The sequence below is a fragment of the Nematostella vectensis genome, chromosome 8, assembly GCF_932526225.1.
Source record: "Nematostella vectensis chromosome 8, jaNemVect1.1, whole genome shotgun sequence".
Lineage (NCBI taxonomy): Eukaryota > Metazoa > Cnidaria > Anthozoa > Actiniaria > Edwardsiidae > Nematostella > Nematostella vectensis.
Window position 1 is genome coordinate 4,554,155 of NC_064041.1, and position 22,145 is coordinate 4,576,299.

Below are 22,145 nucleotides of genomic sequence, written 5' to 3' on the forward strand. Positions count from 1 at the left end.
TATTGGTGCACCCACCCTTTGGCCTTTTTTTTAGAAACTTTGGATCCACCCATACAGCCTACTCAAAAATAAATGCAATGGAGGCAAATCCTAAATTACTGAAAGTTTCTAATTTCAAACCAAACCATGTTCATTGCGATCTATGTTGGGGGCAGAGAGGAATAAATATACAAATAAACAAAAAGTCAATCGGGAGCGGAGAAATGAGACTCTAGTTAAAATGTTACTCTATTCTAAAACATTTATAACAATAATGCAATAATAACTTGACTGAGCACTTTCCTAGTATTTTTCCCTTCCCTATTACGTTTAGGATTAATATAAAACTGTTTTCTTTACAAATTTATTATTGAAAAAGCACAAGTTTGTTGTTATCTTTATATAATTTAAGTACTTTGATCTAATAAAAACCTCTTCCCTTTATAGAAGTATAGAACTTGTATCAAAGCTACATTACCAAGGATATTACAGTCATGCATTACATATTGGTGCACCCACCCTTTAACATGTGGCCTGCTGTTTTATAGAAACCCTGGATCCACACATGCTAATGCTACTCCAAAATTAAATGCAATGGAGAAGAACAAATTTACTTGGGAAGCAAATTCTAAAAAAATCCTGGATATTACTGAAAGTAGTGCTAAAAGAAAATGTCTTATTTCAAACCTAACATATTTTAATTTATTTAGGGTGCAGAGGGGAAACAGCAAATAATATCAATTGCATACAAAAATAGTCAGCGGAGAGAAAAAAAGAAGAAATGGGAATATATCTTTGATAAAAAAATAACAATAATGCAACAACACTCTCCTAACATTTCCCCTTTCCTCATTATCTTTAGGTTGATAGATAAACGTTTTCTTTACAGATTTATCATTGAGAGCAAGTATATTGATATAAAAAACCTATTACACTTATACTGTTGTATAAAAGTAAGAAATCCCCTACTATATTATCTTAATGTTTGCCTATTATTACGCCTTCCAGCCTTCAGAATCAATCATGGCCCTCAGGTAGTCCTTGGTTGGTTTTACCTAGATAAAAGTAAAAACAATTAATTATTATTTTTTCTTTCAAAACAATATTTTCATCATGCCATTTATAACCTTACTAATTTACTAAGGGTTGCATTTTGTTTTTTTTTATTTTCGAAGAGAAATTTCTTTTGTAATTGTAAAGTTAAAGTTAAGTTATGATAATGTTGAAAAAAATGTTGCTGTATCTTTGAAAAGACTAAATACACAGAATATAAAGACAAGAAAGGTCTTCTTTAGCAATATATGACAGGATGATATTTTTCAGCCTTCATTAAATATCTCAACGCAGTCAATAAAGTATAGAGAACGAAGAATATCAAAGGATGTGTTATGCTCAACATGTTTGATTAGACCACGAATTCTCAAAGCAAACTCTAAGAAACAAATGTATAAATCCAACAAGCTAAGTGGCATTGATACAGTAACTAGACTACTACGTATTTCTGTCGTTAAATTCTTACTTACCGTGAGGAATATACGCCTGAATTTATAGAACTTGTAAGTATTTACGTATTTACATCAAAACAAGGATATATGACTTTGATATGGAATCTTGACGTCAAACTAAAGCTGGTACGGTGTTTTAGTCTGAGCGATTGGTTATGGAAAAAAAAACGAACAAACGAGCATTATAAAAGCACAACAATAAAAGAAAAATAACTTTCATATTCTCAATACAAATCGTCGTCTAAAACTCACCTTGGCAGTTTTTTTTGCTTTCTGTTGTTGTTGTGTTGTTCGCTTTTGTTGTAAACTGTGAAGTTGTCGAATTTCTGCTAGCAAGAAACTCGTCGACACAAGCGAATGATTTTTATAGCTGAAAACAAACATCAAGGCCCTTTCTTCTCAGGATCTCCTTACATAAATTTAGACGTGAATGAATATACAATGGTAGTGTAGATCCTCCATAGTCCTCCTCTATAGTCCTCTTCTTAGCTGTTGCGACGGGCGGGATTCACGAATACTAGGGTAGATTTTACTATCGACTCGTACTTCAGACAAAACGTTTCCTAAATGACTTTATTCCATTTGAATCCGTATATTTTCTCATTTAATACTGCCTTTTTTTCTGTGAACATACGAACTTTGAACTAAAAACACATAAAAGCGTAGGACCAAGAGGGGCCTGAGAGTTGCGCGGCTGGATTACTGATTTGTGACACCACAGGGTAACCGCGCTATTACCACAAAACCAAGTCGCATAGCTTACCATATTTCTATACCTATGGAGCTCCGCGCGCGGCCTGCGGCCGCGCTTGCTCCGCTAAAAAAAAAGACACCAAAGAGAAAAGCGCTCACTTTTTATAGCATCATCAACTTTTGAAGTGGTCAAATGCCTATTTTCAAAAACGATTTAGAAATTAGCTTCCAACTCCTATAAGACAAAAGAGGAAAAAAAACCTCTCTTCGCCTTAGTTGACCTTTTTAGTTACTTGGTAGTGAGGTCCGATATTGTCTAAGCCACCCCCTTATTTACTTAATTGGTGATAAGGTCCCACATTGTCTAAGTCACCCTTTTTTAACTGGGATACCTGTGGTAGCCCAGTTATAAAATGCACCTGTTTTTTTTCGTCCCGAGCTGCGCAACATCATACCCAAGAGTATTTGCGCACTTCCTAATCTCACAAGCTTTGATTGCCGCCATCATGAATGTTAAAATCTCACCTGAGAATCGCTTGTACTTGTGCAGTCAAAAAAGCAAGACTGGCTATTTTTTTACTGCAAATGGAATCAAGGCTTTGCTATCTATAATGCTCAATTTGGAATTTTAACCCCGTATTCCGTCGTGAAAGGATTTGCGATTCCACAAGAGACGCGGCAGACTCGATTCTCGCAACTACTGTACTGTAACCAGATACATATAGACTGCTCAAAGCCAAAGTTTAAATGCTCTGGGCGCTTAGGAATGAACTAGAAGTAATCTCAATGCCTATTGACTTTGTCTACTCGGGCAGGGGGGGGGGGGGTGGTGTGAATAGGTTCGCGGATTCGGCCCCGAAATGCTCACGGATTACTGATTTTGATTATTATTCCAGCGGATTGGCGGATTTTGGAAGTACGGCAGATCACGGATCTCTTCACAATTCTGGCGCGGATTTCGGATTTTGACTGCTTCGACGGTCGAATTTCGGATTTTAAATAAATGTGTGCCCGATCTCTGCGACGCCCTTGGTACCTTAGGATGCGCTTAGGAATGAACTAGAAGTATATCTCAATGCCTATTGACTTTGTCTACTCTAACCCAGAGGTTTGGATCAACTCTTAGTATAAACATTTTGTCCTTCACAGTCCTTTGTAGTCTTCTTGCAGACGGTAATCGGTGTGATTATTGCGGAAAACCCTCTCCGTTCGGTGATCGGGCGCCATCTTGTATTATAAGCCGAACTGAGCGGGTTTTTCGCGATGATAACACCGAGTACTGCCTGCAAGCAGACTAAGTCCTTTGTTGCTAAAGAAAAAATAACGCAGGCCTTTTTTATTCATTTTTATTCTAAGATAATTATAAAAAGTTTCATTTGAAAAGCATAAAACCTGTAAGAGATATATACTATTTTGTGCGGCAGATTGTTGTTTTTTTGCTAATATGGTGTCATGATCATATTGTTTAAAAAGATTACTCACTCTAGTTGTAACAGCCATACTCCTATCAAATAGTGTTTCTTACCTTTCTTAACCCAATCAGTGTAATATGGCATTTACACATTTTTATATTTGCTTTTATCATAACTAAACTTGTTTTTTAATTGTAAAAAGGCGGCTCAAACAGATTGCAAATGCACATGCAATCCACAGGTATCCCAGTCAACCCTGCACGCAGGTTCTAGTTTACTTTATTGATAGTGAGGTCCCACATTATCTTAGCCACACTTTGTACTTGCATGGTGTTGATGTACAACTTTTTTTAAGCCGCTCTTTTTTAGGTAACTTGGTGGTGGGGTCAAGCTTTTTCTAAGCCGGCCTTTCTACTTACTTGATGGTGATAGCTAGCTCCGTCTCTGTTGTCTTTTTTAGTTTGATGTCCAACGTGCCGTCCTGTTCATTAACTTTGTCTGCAGATTTTTCGAACGTAATTGTGGCTGTTGATTTGATTGAGAGATTTCGATTGTTACATTGAAGTAATATAACATTTTAGTCAGGCATAGTTTGCCCTGGCAATACTAACCTTTGTCGTCGTCTATTATCGTGATGGTGGTCGTACTTGGGGTGCCAAATGTTATCAAGGCTCCATTTTTAATATCAGTATCTTTCTCCATTCCAATAGCATATGTCTCGCTGCTCTCAGGAATGCGATCATTGTCCACAGATACTGTATAGGTTGTGTAGTTCTTGCCCTTAGGCAATGTGACCTTTTCGGGGCCGGTGTATATAGATCCCAAATCGTAATCTCCAAACCCTTGAGAGTTTTTTTTTTTAGCCGTGCCTGGTGTATCATGCAAGCTGAAGACCAAAGTACAGATAAAGCAATCTATATCGTACCACCCGCCCGGCGTGGATTGTCTGTCTGTCTGATTCCCTGATTGCCTGTCTGTCTGATTGCCTGTCTGTCTGATTGTCTGTCTGTCTGATTGTCTGTCTTTCTGATTGCCTGTCTTTCTGATTGCCTGTCTGTCTGTTTGCCTGTCTGTCTGATTGTCTGTCTGTCTGATTGTCAATCTGTCTGATAGTCTGTCCTATTTTCTGTCTGATTGTCTGTCTGATTGCCTGTCTGTCTGATTGTCTGTTTGATTTTCTGTCTGTATGATTGTCTGTCTGTCTGATTACCTGTCTGTCTGATTGTCTGACTGTCTAATTGCCTTTCTGTCTGATTGTCTGTCTGTATGATTGTCTGTCTGTATGATTACCTTTCTGTCTGATTGCCTGTCTGTCTAATTACCTGTCTGTCTGATTGTCTGTCTGTATGATTACCTTTCTGTCTGATTGCCTGTCTGTCTAATTACCTGTCTGTCTGATTGTCTGTCTGTATGATTGTCTGTCTGTCTGATTACCTGTCTGTCTGATTGCCTGTCTGTCTGATTGCCTGTCTGTCTGATTGGCTGTCTGTCTTAATGTTTGTCTGTCTGATTGTCTGTCTGTCTGATTGCCTGTCTGTCTGATTGGCTGTCTGTCTGAATGTTTGTCTGTCTGATTGCCTGTCTGTCTGATTGGCTGTCTGTCTGATTGGCTGTTTGTCTGAATGTTTGTCTGTCTGATTGTTTGTCTGGCTATTATCTGTCTGTCTGATTCCCTGATTGTTAAATTGTCTGTCCGATTCCCTGATTTTCTGTCTGTCTAATTGTCTGTCTGATTGCCTGACTGTCTAATTGTCTGATTGTCCGTCTGTCTAATTGTCTGTCTGTCTGATTGTCTATCTGATTGCCTGTCTGTCTGATTCCCTGATTGTCTGATTGCCTCTCTGATTCCCTGATTATCTGATTGTCTGTCTGCCTGGCTGATTATCAGACTGTGTTATTGTACTTACGTTATGAATAGGTCCATGGTAGTGACCTTTCCAATCATTTCAAATCCTAGAATTATCTTGCTATCCTTCTCTGTGACCGAGTAGCTGTTGCTTGAGAATTGCACAGTCACTGAGCATAAAATTTAGACAATACTTTAACTCATAATTTCATCCAATTAAAAGGTTTAAGTCTTAAATAAGGAGGCCATGAATATTGATTATACAACCTATCGTCATATATCCCATTGATGATTTTTTTTCCCCAGTGATGTGCGCACATCATTGGTCAATACCAATCACGTGTACATTTTCAAAGGACAAACTATCAACTGCGCGCGGCGGTTGATAGCAAGAAAATGCTTTCTTATTTTCAGTAAAGTAAATGGAATTTCGTCGGGAATGTGCATGGAAGGGTTCTCGAGATTTCGTAAACAGACAAGTACAGTGAGGGGCAAAAAAGTACATGAAGAGACAAATACAGGTAGGGACAGACAAGTACAGGTAGAGACAGACAAGTACAGGTAGAGACAGACAAGTACAGGTAGAGACAGACAAGTACAGGTAGGGACAGACAAGTACAGGTAGGGACAGACAAGTACAGGTAGAGAGACAGAGAAGTACAGGTAGAGACAGACAAGTACAGGTAGAGACAGACAAGTACTGGTAGGGACAGACAAGTACAGTTAGAGACAGACAAGTACAGGTAGAGACAGACAAGTACAGGAAGAGACAGACAAGTATAGGTAGAGACAGACAAGTACAGGTAGAGACAGACAAGTACAGGTAGAGACAGACAAGTATAGGTAGAGACAGACAAGTACAGTTAGGGACAGACAAGTACAGGTAGAGACAGACAAGTACAGGTAGAGACAGACAAGTACAGGGTAGAGACAGACAAGTACAGGTAGGGACAGACAAGTACAGTTAGGGACAGACAAGTACAGTTAGGGACAGACAAGTACAGGTAGAGACAGACAAGTGCAGGTAGAGACAGACAAGTACAGATAGAGACAGACAAGTACAGGTAGAGACAGACAAGTACAGGTAGAGACAGACAAGTACAGGTAGAGACAGACAAGTACAGGTAGAGACAGACAAGTACAGGTAGAGACAGACAAGTACAGGTAGAGACAGACAAGTGCAGGTAGAGACAGACAAGTGCAGGTAGAGACAGACAAGTACAGGTAGAGACAGACAAGTACAGGTGGGGACAGACAAGTACAGGTAGAGACAGACAAGTACAGGTAGACAGACAATTACAGGTAGGGGCAGACAAGTACAGGTATGGACAGACAAGTAGAGGTAGAGACAGACAAGTACAGGTAGAGACAGACAAGTACAGGTAGGGACAGACAAGTACAGATAGAGACAGACAAGTACAGGTAAAGACAGACAAGTACAGGTAGGGACAGACAAGTACAGATAGAGACAGACAAGTACAGTTAGGGACAGACAAGTGCAGGTAGAGACAGACAAGTACAGGTAGAGACAGACAAGTGCAGGTAGGGACAGACAAGTTCAGGTAGAGACAGACAAGTACAGGTAGGGACAGACAAGTACAGGTAGAGACAGACAAGTACAGGTAGAGAGACAGACAAGTACCTGTATGGACAGACAAGTACAGTTAGGGACAGACAAGTACAGGTAGGGACAGACAAGTGCAGGTAGAGACAGACAAGTACAGGTACAGACAGACAAGTACAGGTAGAGACAGACAAGTACAGGTACAGACAGACAAGTACAGGTAGAGACAGACAAGTACAGGTACAGACAGACAAGTACAGGTAGAGACAGACAAGTACAGTTAGGGACAGACAAGTACAGGTAGGGACAGACAAGTACAGGTAGGGACAGACAAGTACAGGTAGAGAGACAGAGAAGTACAGGTAGAGACAGACAAGTACAGTTAGGGACAGACAAGTGCAGGTAGAGACAGACAAGTACAGGTAGAGACAGACAAGTACAGGTAGAGACAGACAAGTACAGTTAGGGACAGACAAGTGCAGGTAGAGACAGACAAGTACAGGTATGGACAGACAAGTACAGGTAGAGACAGACAAGTACAGGTAGAGAGACAGATAAGTACAGGTATGGACAGACAAGTACATGTAGAGACAGACAAGTACAGGTAGGGACAGACAAGTACAGGTAGAGACAGACAAGTACAGGTAGAGACAGACGACAATTACAGGTAGGGGCAGACAAGTACAGGTAGAGAAGACAAGTACAGGCAGATACAGACAAGTATAGGTAGAGACAGACAAGTACAGGTAGAGACAGACAAGTACAGGTAGAGACAGACAAGTACAGGTAGAGACAGACAAGTACAGGTAGGAACAGGCAAGTACAGGTAGAGACAGACAAGTACAGGTAGAGACAGACAAGTACAGGCAGAGACAGACAAGTACAGGTAGAGACAGACAAGTGCAGGTAGAGACAGACAAGTACAGGTAGACAGACAATTACAGGTAGGGGCAGACAAGTACAGGTATGGACAGACAAGTAGAGGTAGAGACAGACAAGTACAGGTAGAGACAGACAAGTACACTGGTAGAGACAGACAAGGACCGGTAGAGACAGACAAGTACAGGTAGAGACAGACAAGTACAGGAAGAGACAAATACAGGTTGGGACAGACAAGTAGAGGTAGGGACAGAGAAGTACAGGTAGGGAACTATTAGAAGCGGTTGTTAAAGAGGCTTCTCGCTTTATTTAGTCAATCTTTGAATTTCCTTCTTATTTGCCAACATTTAAATGAGTTTTGATTCACGCTACCAGATTGCAAGTCAATTCGCCAAACAAAATATCTTCAATTAGGTGGCGAAAAGAGTGAGTTGGGAGAATGAAGGCTACTCGTCCGGTTTTGCAACGCGGAGAAACAGGTTATTGTTATTCCACGATAGCTCCATTATTTCTGGAGCATTCTCATTGAAATGGAAGGTCAATTTTCCTAGCATTCCAACAAACGATATCCCACCTTGTGAAAACCATGTGACATAAAGTTCTTTGAAATGGTCTCTGGAAATAGTGTTATGTCAATAAGCTTAATAGAAATCATAGTTCACATACTATAGAAAGTAATTTATTTTTTTAACACTCCCCAAACACGACCTTGAAGAAAAAAACACTCACCTTTATCATTGTCGTTGATGGTACATGTTTGCTCATGCTGATAGAACTCAACAATAGCGCTATCATCTGTAGTAAGGACCAAGACGAACGTTTCGGGGAATTCCACCAGATCGTCGTTAATGATCGGGATCTCGCATTTTAAGGAATTAACGCTAGGACCAAATATGAGTATATGATCTTTTAGAGGGGTGAAGTCTACCCCTTCCGTAGCGGTTTCAGCAAGAGTGGAGCATCTGAAAAACAATAATATCAATCTATTTGTTAGAGTTTGGGACATCGGCATTTTCGACATATCTAGTTACCATTTAACAGTTGATTAGGGTTAATTGGATTGATCAAATTTTCTAGGTAATCTTGGGTAGAAGTATGAATCTAGGGATAGAGTAGTGTTATAACCTTAAGTGGGAAGAGGAAGGGGGGGGGGGGTAGTCTAGAGAGATCTACGGCTAGGGTGATTTTCATGTGACTTTACAGGCCCTTACCCAGGGTTTTCCTGGGGGGGGGGGAATAAGAAGTATCTTTTTTTTTGGGGGGGGGGGGGGTGGCTGGGAGGGTGAAAGTTTTCTGATAAAAAAGAACAAAGGAACAAAAAAAAAAGGATTTTTTTTTTGCCATTGCAGATTTGGCTACAAAAAAGTATGATTTATAGTTCTGACTTGTCTACAAATAGCACGTCTATTGCGAACCGGAAGTGGGCTTTCCGCCGTTGTGGGAGGGTGCGAGCGTACCCCCTTGCATTCCCCTGGCTACGGGTCTGCTTTATGGCTTAATATTAGAAAAGGTGCCCAAGTGCTAACAACTTGTTATAACTTGATATTTTTATTTGAGTACTTACTTTATGCGAATGGTAGCTTCACATTTCTCACAAGCTGTTTTGGTAACAGTGACCGACATTTTTGTACCATCCTCTGATACAGATCCTGTCTTATAAACTTCAAATGTGGCTGTAAAAAGCAGTAAAATACATATCAATATTTGGGTGACCTTAAAACCTGCTCGGTCAATCTCTTGGAGGCCTGGATCTAAGGAGTTCATAGTATTAGTAAGAAAAAGATTTGAGGGGAATAGGCAAGTAGGTGTTTTAAAGACAGGTACATTCAAAGAGCTATAAAAGAATTTTAGTAAAAGCGATTCTTCTAGCATAGGAGATATTAGATATCAGTGAATTAACCGTTTTGAAAGATATTGCTTTTATTCCTTCAGATGCACTTTAATAGGGGTAGCCTTGAAATCTAGTATAAATAATAAATATTGATACAAATATGAAATAATTAATTAATTATTATATCAATAAGTCGATAAGATATAGAGTAAGAAAGACCTTTGACATAACATCTTTTGCTGAATAATTCTAGTACTCCTTCTCATCTTGTATTCCATGTTTACAAATTTATCCCATGGAGTCATGTGTGATGCAAATGGTGTAACACAGGGTGTCATGTGTGATGCACATGGTGTAACACAGGGTGTCATGTGTGATGCACATGGTGTAACACAGGGTGTCATGTGTGATGCACATTGTGTAACGCAGGGTGTCATGCGTGATGCAAATGGTGTAACACAGGGTGTCATGTGTGATGCACATGGTGTAACGCAGGGTGTCATGCGTGATGCAAATAGTGTAACACAGGGTGTCATGTGTGATGCAAATAGTGTAACACAGGGTGTCATGCGTGATGCAAATAGTGTAACACAGGGTGTCATGCGTGATGCAAATAGTGTAACACAGTGTGTCATGTGTGATGCACATTGTGTAACGCAGGGTGTCATGTGTGATGCACATCGTGTAACAGGGTGTCATGTGTGATGTACATGGTGTAACACAAGGTGTCATGTGTGATGCAAATGGTGTAACGCAGGGTGTCATGTGTTATGCACATCGTGTAACAGGGTGTCATGTGTGACGTACATGGTGTGACACAAGGTGTCATGTGTGATGCAAATGGTGTAACACAGGGTGTCATGTGTGATGCACATTGTGTAACGCAGGGTGTCATGTGTGATGCACATCGTGTAACAGGGTGTCATGTGTGATGTACATGGTGTAACACAGGGTGTCATGTGTGATGTACATGGTGTAACACATAGTGTCATGTGTGATACACATGGTGTAACACAGGGTGTCATGTGTGATGTACATGGTGTGACACATGGTGTCATGTGTGATTCAATTGGTGTAACACAGGGTGTCATGTGTGATGCACATTGTGTAACGCAGGGTGTCATGTGTGATATACATTGTGTAACACAGGGTGTCCTGTGTGATGTACACGGTGTAACAGAGGGTGTCATGTGTGATGCACATGGTGTAACACAGTCTGTCATGTGTGATGTACATGGTGTAACACAGCCTGTCATCTGTGATGTACATGGTGTCATGTGTGATGCACATGGTGTAACACAGTGTGTCATGTTTGATAAACATGGTGTAACACAGGGTGTCCTGTGTGATATACATGGTGTAACACAGTCTGTCATGTGTGATGTACATGGTGTAACACAGGGTGTCATGTGTGAAGCACATGGTGTAACACAGGGTGTCATGTGTGATGGACATGGTGTAACACAGGGTAACACAGGGTTTCACGTGTGATGCACATGGTGTAACACATAGTGTCATGTGTGATGCACATGGTGTCACACAGGGTGTCATGTGTGATGTAAATGGTGTGACACATGGTGTCATGTATGACGTATATGGTGTGACACAAGCTGTCATGTGTGATGCTCATGGTGTAACACATGGTGTCATATGTTATGCACATGGGTAACACAGGGTGTCATGTGTGATGAACATGGTGTATTACAGGGTGTCATGTGTGATGTACATGGTGTAACACAGGGTGTCATGTGTGATGCACATGGTGTAACACAGGGTGTCATGTGTGATAAACATGGTGTAACACAGGGTGTCATGTGTGATAAACATGGTGTAACACAGGGTGTCATGTGTGATGTACATGGTATAACACAGGGTGTCATGTGTGATGCACATGGTGTAACACAGGTTGTCATGAATGAAGCACATGGTGTCACAAAGGGTGTCATATAAAAGACTGCGCATATCATTATTATATCTTCCTACCGTTATCATCTGACGCGATGGTAACCTGAAGCGTTGCTATAGGTCCAATGGTAACAGAGTCGTTCGAACTGATTTTTAGTTGAAAATCTTCGTCGTTTTCCACGGCTTTATCGTTTTTTATGTAAAAATGAAAAACCTTCTCACTCTCGCCATCTTTAAAAACAACATCTGCATTTTGTGGTATTCCGTAGTCTTCTCCAATCTTTGCAGTCATATCGAGATGAGAAACACTGATGAAAAATTGTTAAAAGAATATTCAAAAGGAGCATTCGAGCCTAACATTTAACATTACGTTAGTTTGATGTATAACATTTTATGGTACACTTATTTATGATACACTAATTGTATTTTCGACTCCCTTAAACCATTAATAAAGTTTGTATTACTTACGTTACAATATTAAGGCCGGAAGATGTCGATCTCTTGATTTTTGTGATGACATCAAATTTTCCTTCATTAACATTCATTGTGCTCTTTTCCCATTCGATATCAACACCTAGAAATTATAGCAATAAATATCTGTCAGAATTCATCAATTTGTACCACTATCAAAATCAATAATTTCTTGAGAGTTCCCCGGTATCACAGGGGACTGGTAAACACGGAGGAGTGGTACCTACATGTGAGAAACCCGCTGACCGGGTTAGTTGATATGCCTTGTTTTTTTTAAGATATCAAGAACCATATACGACTCTGTTTGTCCCCTCCTATTTCAAGTCCAACACTACCATTTGAGTTAAGCTACCGCAGACCCAAGACGGTATGCCATGAAGTTTTCAACAATGCAATGTTCTTTTTCTCTAGCGACGGCACTCTTACAACAGTTATCTGGATAGTGCCTTGGGACATCATGAAGTCTATCTGGGCATAACTAATGATGTGTTTATGAATGTTTGCACGCTGAGTTAAATCAATGGGATAATTCCTTGTTTGGGTTTCTGGTGAATGGCCCCATGCTCTCCAATGTGGAACATCTTTGCTACCTAACATTCAAAAATTGGTTTCGGGCTTATTTTGGCTTCCTTGGACCTGGAAATGTTTTGTTTGGCTTTGAGGCAAAGACAAAAAAACTGTTATGATTATGGGGGAGGAGATTGCACGCCTGTCTGTCAAGGTGTTTCCAAGACTCCCATGATGCAGTGCAGGTATGCAATATAGCCTAAACATTGCGACTCGCTTCTAATGGAGGTCTTAGCATTGATTATTGAGGCTGATAAGTGTAAAATGGGACTTGACGGAACGCAATAAATTTGTTCTTTTGACTTGATCTGTGTTTGCTTGTCTCTATTTGAAGTTCGGAATTTTGTGTCTTTTTTAGTAAGAAATGTTTCTGTGTTTAAGCATTTGTTTACGAATTGGTCAGAAATCTAGGTTGATATTTTGACAATGAAGTCAATTCTATAACAAATGCTTGGATGCGCTTTTAAAGGTCGTCTATGCCTTGGATGAATCCATGAGTATCCGGCTCTGGTGATGTTTGGTTTGCATTTCTGATGTTTTGGAGTTGGGCCTGTATTTTAAGCGCGTGTGTTTAGTTCAACATTTGATTTATTATTGTGCTTTATATTGTAGGAGATTTCTCTCCACATCGTTGTTCTGTCAAATAAAATCATCACACATCGAGGAGGATTTCTTTAATTTCTCCAGTCCGGGACATCTCAATTGAGTCAAACTACACTACCATCAAAGCTTAAATTGGATTGGGTGAGCTTCTACATAATTTGAGAATTCATCAACTAAAGGTGTATTACAAATCCTGCATTCTGATTGGCTGAGAATTGTCAATTAGTTATATGAGCTAAGTAGTGACTTGCTCGGGAAAAGGGTAGCCTGCTTGATCGGCGCCATCTTGTATTTTAAGCCGCGTGGTTTCTGGGGGCGAGCGCAAAAAACGGACGCAGGGCCTTATACAAAATGGCGCCCGATCACCGAACGGAACGAGTTTTCTGCGTTGATAACACCGAGTATCCGGCCTCCAAGCAGGCTAGGAAAATGGCGGCGGAATCGCGATTTGCCGAAGCTAGCGACTACTTTTTAACTGCTTTATTAAATAATGCTTTCCACCAAAAAAGGCAAACAGATATGGAAAGATGATTTTCAACGGTAAGAAAACAACTCAAAACGATAAATTGATGCAATACTTTCAAGTTGTTCACTTCTTCAGCGGGAAATCCCCGACAGATGTAACATTTTTATTGATTTTATTTACTTTGCAGAATGGTTTTCAAAGTCAAACAAAGTTCAGTTGACCAATAAAAGACATGAATCAGGCGCGTATCCAGGATTGGCTGAGAAGGAAGGAGAGTGCGCAATCATAGTTATCATATGGAAAAAGCATAGGGGATAAGCGCGGACCCTGCGCACCCCCCCCCCCCCCCCCCCTGTGTACGCGCCTGTCTACGTGTCTAAAGAAGATCTGTATCGCTGTCTACAAGTATTTTATGATGGCGCAGACGCGCCAGGGCAGACGCGCCTTGTATTCTGAATAAAACAGTAAAATATTTATATTCGAGTTAACATTTTTTGTCTAAGTTTGATACTACCGGATCGGTGAACTCTAGACCTTTGGGCCTCTCGGACTATGATTTTGCATAGACCATCCCGGCTTCGGCCTCATAGTCTAATCGGCCTAGATTTCCAATTGTTAAATAGCCTGTCAATATCAACACCCTTATGGCCCATAATTAAGGCTCGATACTAATTATTAAAATAACACTACAACAATACAGAGATAGTGAGCAACCAAGTCTAACCCTTTTCAATCATATTTAGTGCGACAAGTCCAAGCGTATGGTTATATGCAGGCACGATGTTGCACGCATAATTTTGAGCATAACAGTACGGTTAAGCTCGAAGGATCAAATTAACAGGTTTTTAATTCAAGCGCTCTGAGGTCAAGCGCTGTGACCATTTGGCGGCGTATTCAGAATAAAACAATGCAAAATAACGATAAAGCAGACATGATGTAAGAGCCTAATATTAGCACTTCTTCTAAAGTAATGAGCGGGTTACAAGAATTACCCAAAAAAGAATAAGCTTTATTGAAGCATTTTTTTTATAGATTATTGGGGTTTATTGCTGTGTTTCTGATGAATTAGGGAAACATGCCGACAACACATCGCATGTCAGGCGCGTTCCCAGGGTTGGCTAGGGGGGGGGGGGGGGGGGAGTGCTCAGTCATAGGTATTATATGGTAAAAGCATAGTATTTGAAGATCCCTTAAAAAGAAATGGCATACTTTTAGTCGCCAAGTGCGTGTGTGTGTGTGTGTGTGGGGGGGGGGGGGGGGGGGGGGGGGGAGGGGGGTGCGCAGTCATAGGTATCATATGGAAAAAGCATAGTATTTGAAGATTCCTTTTAATAAGAAATGGCATACTTTTAGCCGCCCCTCTGTGTACGCACCTGCGTGTCAGGAAAGTCAGGAAAGTAGACAAAGCACTTGAGATTATACTCAAACTATTTTCTTCGCAAGGAAGCGAAACGAAATACATTCTTTAAAGAGAGGTAAATTTATGCGCGAAACTGGAAAATGTTTTCTCTAAAGCTCTCTTCAAGTGGCGACACTTCCAAATAACAACGAGACCGATTTTGTCCGGCAAAAAATGCGTTTTCGTTAAATTGATTTTGATTTGATATTTATGATGTATAGCAATGTAGCAGCAATGATAAGAGGGAATAAAGCTTTAGCCTGTTTTGTTGCGAAGAACGGACGTAATGATATACTGTATAGGTCATGGGTAATGCTTCTCTTATAACGGTATATTCATACATAGGTACTATCGAAACGCGAAACAGCTTGAAATTAAAGCTAGATTCAAATATTTCGTTGGGAGATATCAAAAACAACATGTCCCTAGAGGTAGCGATAGGGCTGATGGATTTCTAGATAACAAGAGCGCCAAACGCGAAGTGTTAGTCTTTGAACGCGAGAAACGAATGGAACGTGCGCGTTTTTATCTGTGCGTAATACGTTTTGCGTATATGAGTGAATACAAAATGCGAAAGTTTTAGAATGGCGAACAATATAAATTAATAAAAATACTTTTTGACTCTACCTCCAACACCTATTGTAAAGATAGCGTCCTATTCGTCCTGTTCGTCGTGCTTCATGAACTTACGAACTTCCAAAGCTTACATCCAAAGCGACTTTAAAATCTATATTAACAAAATTTCTAATTCTATCATCTGATTTTATAAAACCATCAAAAAATACAAATCGTGACATATTACATTGACATAAAAAAGTTGTCTTCAAGCACCAACAACAGAGGTGACAAACTGGCCGAAAACACTGTCGATAGGCTTACGCTGTTGATGGGGCTCGCTAGTCAAGGCACTTCAAACTTCCATTCGTCGATATTACATATCGTATCACAGGTAGCCCAGATAATGGTTTTGAAGCTTGTTCGTAGCTTGGAATCGGCTGTTATTCCTAGAGGTATAAAACGAGTGGATTGAAGAAGTGATTTTTTTTGTGAAATACTGCCAATAAAATTGCCTTAAAACTTAGAACATGCCTTGTTGTTGTCATATTTATGTGTAATATACGATTTGGGTTTGATTATGTTCAGTCGAGCGTAAATAATTGCCCAACGGCGTCGGTGAAGGAGTCAAATGGCTGCTTACTCATTTTGAAAAATTGCTAGCGGCCAGGGAAAATGATTTAGCTCGGATGTTTTGCAACATATCGAATGTAAGTGTACCCTGGCATAGGTCTGCGAGATAAAATGTTTCGTTTGTTGTATTTTCCTCGCGAATTTCGACGGTATTTGAGTGCTACCGAAAATGGCGCCTCCAACCTTGTATCTTTCCTTAGTAGGTGGAGAGAAGTCATAAATTCCGTTAAGAAACTCCCCCCCCCCCCCCAAAAAAAAAAAGAAAAAAAAAACGTATATTACACATAAGTATGACAACAACAAGGCATGTTCTAAGTTTTAAGGCAATTTTATTGGCAATATTTCACGAAAAATCGCTGCTTCAATCCCTTCGTTTTACCTCTAAGAAGAACAGCCGATTTGAAGATACGAACAAGCTTCAAAACCATTGCCTGGGCTACCTGTGATTTCACCAAATTTTAAGAACATGTCGAGGCTAAGATAGCAGCAAAATATTGTTAGTCTAAAGCGTTCTGATCAAATTGTGTTCACAAAAACACCCTTAAATATTATTGCTATTGATAGTTTGTGTAATTCTCTTTCTAGCTCAGACTTCATTTTACAAATGAACTTTTGAATTACTTTTAGAAATAATATGCTTTTCCTGAGAAAAATCACTGCTTCAAATATTCAAATTTCATAGTCCTAGTTTTCTGTAAGCCGCGACGATTCTGTTTTGATTTCTATTGTTTTAAGGTAACTTAGGGTAACCAAAAAGTATAGAATCTACCCTGTTCGACGGCGCCCGATCTTTTTGCCAGTTGACAATTTTTTTGTCTTCCTGACCTCAATTGGGTAGGACTTGAAAACAAGCCCTGTTGACAGATTGTGTCTGGATTAAGTCACCTTTTTTTGCCAAACGTTGCCAAGTACGACCCTAGCCTTTGATGCAATTTCATGGCAATATATTTTACAGACCATTCACTACCACTGTGACTAACTCATTATTTTACAGACCACTCACTACCTCTGTGACTACCTCTGTATCAATGTGTTAACAAATGGAAAACTTTGTAAAACAAATTTGCTTGCAAAAGAATTTAGAACGCTTGTTAAATTTGCTGCATAACTCTTTGCAAAATATTTCTTTTGTATTAATCTAATACAGAATTAAAATTACATGATAAAATTTTTTTTTTACCTGTAGCAAAGCGCCCCCAAACCAGTAGCGTCACTAAAAACGACATGTTCCACGGTCCGTCCATCTCTTACTGACTGGCGAGGCGTATCGATCACTGACAAGACTCTCTATTTTCAAGCATGACTTTTATGTTTTTTTTTATTTTGATTTGTTCATCGACCCCCTGTGGCAAAAAAGCATGGAAAGATTGAAATAATTAATTGCTGTGAGGCAATCTTAAATCGACTTTTGAAAACTTTTTGCTTGGTATGGAAAAATTGCTGGCGTGAAACTTGATTTTATTTTCCCCTTTTTCTGTCTGTGTGTATGCAGCTAGAAAGAGTATTCGATGGCTAAAGCAAATTCCAATTTTGTAAACAACGGTGATTGTTACGTACTATTTGCCATTATCAGAACAAATATTTTCGCTTGTAATTTTTTTTTTGCATTTAAAACCCCTAACATTCACAGTATTTACATTTTTTGTGACTCTTCAAATCACTTTCACGTTTTGTGAAGAGCTTACTAAGTCATCGTATATATCGTTTTTCATATATTCCTTCGTAAAAGATAGACACAAGCTCAAATCTTGTTAACCATTGGACGGGTATATACTATATATACATCTCAATTTATTGTTTATTAATAGTTATAGTCATAGAATTATTTTAGTTTCTCTAAATATACAGAGATATTCATCATTTCTAGATTAATCCACGTGGTGTGAAAGTTAATAAAAATCATCTTCGTACGTGATCTGTCAACCACTTTTAAGACAGCATGACTCCGCGGAATTTTGATTTTGTATCAGACTAGACTGTGACCTTGGGTAATTATTTGAGCCGGATAACACAAAATAGAAAGAAAAATAGTCCCCCAGAGACCTAGCTTCGCAACTATCCTTCTTTGGTCATTGTATTTCAAAATACCTTGGTTATTTCAAAATAAATAAAGCAGAATACAACAACAATGGTGGTTCATAAGCCCCTTGGGTGATCTATCTTCTTCTCCGCATGCCAGCGCTTGAAAAGGTTTCGGGTCCTTTATACGCCCCGTTACGCGGGTTCGCTTCGTTTGAGTGTAGAAGGCAATCATTGGCGACATGCCCACAAACGGTGATCACATTGCAATATATAAAAGATTACTAGCCACAATTTCAATGAAAACACGGTTTGCAAGATTTTGGATCACAACAGGATCCCATAACACAAGCGTACATGGTTTATCCAATCAGCAACCTCCTTGAAAATAGTTTTGCATGGACTCTCTGTTAAATAAAACGTACGTCTGGTATCAAGCGCGGCGCTTTGTGTGTGTTTTATCCAATCAGCAACCTCCTTGAAAATAGTTTTGCATAGACTTTCTGTTAAATAAAACGTACGTCTGGTATCAAGTGCGGCGCTTTGTGTGTGTTTTATCCAATCAGCAACCTCCTTGAAAATAGTTTTGCATGGACTCTCTGTTAAATAAAACGTACGTCTGGTATCAAGCGCGGCGCTTTGTGTGTTTTATCCAATCAGCAACCTTTTTATTAAATGTTTTACATGGAGCGGCCACTATAGAAATCTTAGGTTTTCTTAGCCAGAGGACATGCTCGAGGATCCAGCGTACTCCCAAAGGTCCTTACCGCAAAAGAGCCGCTGGAAAAGTTTCCTCCCGGGGGAATACTCCCTATAAATTTGGGTTAGGGGAGACCGTCGTATTTTTTAGGGCTTGAAATCCGAGATTTAGTTTTTCTTTTGGGTCTTGGAAGCAAAGCCTAACGAATAAAAAAGCCATGGTATTTTTTAGGGTCTACGAATGCGAGGTCCTTTTTTTTCTAAAATAGCGACCCTAAAGTTTCGCCAAGTTTTCGATTTAAAAGCTGTGATAATATTGTTTTCTGGTATACACACAAGCCATGCGTTTGCGTAAATAACGAGGCCCCGCTCACCGCGCCTGCCACCATGTGACACGAATCGACCACGAATCCTGAATAAAGCCCATATAAACTCTGACTAGCTTTTCGTTACATGGTGGCAGGCGCGGTGAGCGGGGCCTCGTTTTTTGGACTCCCACCGCCGGGTCCGCTAGAAATCCACGACGCACAGGCATCAGGCAGATGGAAAAATTCTTGCTTGCATGGAGGAGCTATTCGCTGGCGACTTCAACAGAAATGCCGACGACAAGAATACAATCGAGCCGGTCTTGAAGAAATTTGGCGAATATTGCGAACCAAGACGAAATGTCCCGTTCGACATTATCGATTTAATCGGCGGGTACAAGAGCCCGGAGAGTCGTACGATCAGTACAAAACCGCTCTCAGGAAACTCGCAGATGGTTGCGAATTCGACTCGATAACGCCGGAGGAGATTTTAAGAGATTGACTGATCTTCGGGATCAAAGACTCCAAATTTCGGGAACGCCTGTTGCGAGAATCGAAGCTAACCCTTGCCCGGACCGATAAATTACAATGCGAGGGAGGTTGTGTTTTTTTATATATTGCGATCACACTATTTGGATATTGCCAAGGGGTATACTTGCCTCGCCATACTTTCAAGAACACAAATTAGGTTGAATTAGGTAAGAATAGTGTATTTATTTTCTGACTAATCGACGAATGAAGTCATTCAGTTTTAAGAGACCACAAGTTTAAAACACACCGGTGAAACTTAAACTTGAATTTATTAACTATATATTAACTATTTATTAACTATTTATTAACTGTATATTAACTATATACATCCCTAAAATGCCAAATGCATTACCAAAAAATCTGCATATTGCATGTTTGAAACACGTTAGCCGAGAAGTAATAACGCCTGTAACAGAACCCACAAAATGGATAAGCTCCCTAGTGGCGGCACCAAAGAAAAATGGGAAACTGAGGGTGTGCTTAGATCTGAAGGATCTAAATCGCGATATACTATCAAATGCCAACTATTGAAGCTATAGCTACACGCCTGCATGGGGCAAAGGTCTTTACGGTTTCGGCACAATATCTAGCCAAGTTCCTCCCGCACTTGTCACACCTGAAAAAGCCCTTGAGGGACTTGACGCAGAAATAGGGACGCAGAAAAAGGGAGCCATCACGGGGACACCAGTGTTGCGATACTACAGCTTGGAGGACGAGGTTACTTTTCAATGCGATGCATCTCAGGCAGGTTTAGGGGCAACGTTGATGCAAATCAGCCAGCCGGTCGCATATGCCTCCCGAGCCTTAATTTCAGGGAAGACGCACGATCGAGAAAGAGCTACTAGCAATTTTCTTTGCGTGCAATTGGTTTGACGCCTACGTGTATGGGCGGCACAATGTCAACGTCGAGACCGACCACAAGCCTCTGGAACCCATATTCGTGAAGCCTCTAGCGTCCGCTCCACAGCGACGTACGTATACGTATATGCGCGACTGCAACGTATACGCTTGCAGAAATACCGCCTACAAGTAAAAGACATGTTTTTCGCTGACACCCTAAGCCGCGCATATTTTCCAGAGGTTAACGCATGCGAAGAGGTCGATCCGAGAGCGGGACTTGCAGTCACGGTGGAGCGCTGATGATCTGGTGCAGCAGGTCCTAAGAGAATTCATCCTTCGCGGGTGGCTTGAGACGAGACGAGATGCCCCGGGTTGTGTTCATGCGTAATATATTTGATGCATGAGCTAACGCTTCAAAATGAGGTGATCTTCAAAAGGGCAATATCTGGTTCGCACGATACCTGTTCACAGATAATGGACCTTAGTTCAGTGCAGCTGAGTTTGCGGTATTCGCGAAGACATGGAAGTTTAAGCATAAGACCCCATCCCCAACATATGTTCGATCCAATGGTTAGGCGGAGAATGCCGGGCAGACAGTCAAGCTACTCTTTAAGAAGTGCAAAGCACCTGGGGTATCCGAGTTCCAGGAACTTCTTGACTGGCAAAACACTACGACAGCAGGAATTGGAACCAGCCCGGAGTAGTATAGTATTTTGGCGTGTTCAGCGGATTAGAACTAATGCGCTAAACAGCGCCAAATACTATATAACTTATCTGCTGGCTGGGGTCGAGGTCTGATACACCTCCTCGGGTATTCCCAAGGCCAAGGTCGAATCGAATGGATTGCGGTGGGTGGGTTCCCAAGGTCGGTCCCTCTGCAGGGATTTTATGATGTCATAGCACGCTCTCCCAATGGTCATTGTATATGTATGGATTACATATTAATGCTACCTGGGCGTGTGGTTTAGTGTGAGTGTATATATACGGTTGTAGTCACTGATTATTGCGATGAGGGGGTTTGGGTAGTACATGTGGGGTTGGCTGAGGTCGTGGGCGGCTCAGGCTCTGCCGTTGTAGCCTGTGAGTGTTGAGGCGCTTTAGGGGTTTTGTGGTGCCCGTAGGCTAGGCTTCTAATCCCATCTCCTAGTATGTACCTTTTATCGTCGAAACAGCTGAGCGATATCTTGTTTATCTCGTAGCTTCTTAGTTGGTAGTTTGGCTTCTAATCGTTCTCATCTTATGGTGAATCTGTTCGTTGTCCATTAGTGTGCTCTTGTAGTCTTCGTGTTACTCTTGATGACGTTCTTTTTGACTCCCTTTGCTGTCTTTCCTCCAGTGTGGTCGCCTTTCACGTAGCTGTACATCTTTGATTGTAATTCAACGAATTCGCAGATGGGAGCTCCAGCGGCCTCGTCCTTGAACTTACCGATTACCTTCTTGTTT

General features: G+C 40.6%; 2 protein-coding genes across 2 annotated transcripts in view; both read right to left on the minus strand.

The window, feature by feature from the left end:
* The window catches only part of LOC116614593 (adhesion G-protein coupled receptor V1), a 31,417-nt gene extending 22,527 nt beyond the window's left edge, over positions 1-8,890 (minus strand). The window contains exons 1-4 of the mRNA XM_048731548.1: positions 8,608-8,890; positions 5,497-5,605; positions 4,201-4,475; positions 4,009-4,114 (exon numbers count right to left, since the gene is read on the minus strand). Of these exons, the coding sequence (XP_048587505.1) occupies positions 4,009-4,114; positions 4,201-4,475; positions 5,497-5,605; positions 8,608-8,890 (773 nt within the window). The remainder of the gene's footprint in view (positions 1-4,008; positions 4,115-4,200; positions 4,476-5,496; positions 5,606-8,607) is intronic.
* Positions 8,891-9,383: 493 nt separating this feature from the next.
* LOC125570228 lies at positions 9,384-17,647 on the minus strand. Its single transcript, XM_048731574.1, has 4 exons — positions 17,489-17,647; positions 12,083-12,188; positions 11,693-11,922; positions 9,384-9,551 (listed from the first exon to the last, which is right to left on the minus strand). The coding sequence occupies exons 1-4, from the start codon at positions 17,550-17,552 to the stop codon at positions 9,439-9,441; spliced, it is 513 nt and encodes a 170-aa protein (XP_048587531.1). The 5' UTR covers positions 17,553-17,647; the 3' UTR covers positions 9,384-9,438.
* Positions 17,648-22,145: the final 4,498 nt, after the last annotated feature.

Bases quoted from the DNA above. Each gene is read 5' to 3' on its own strand.
- LOC125570228 (XM_048731574.1), bottom strand. From the start codon at position 17,552: ATGGACGGACCGTGGAACATGTCGTTTTTAGTGACGCTACTGGTTTGG. The intron at 11,923-12,082 runs GTAAGTAATACA...ATTTTTCATCAG, and splicing joins TCCGGCCTTAATATTGTAAC to TGTTTCTCATCTCGATATGA. The intron at 9,552-11,692 runs GTAGGAAGATAT...TGCTTTTTACAG, and splicing joins CATCGCGTCAGATGATAACG to CCACATTTGAAGTTTATAAG.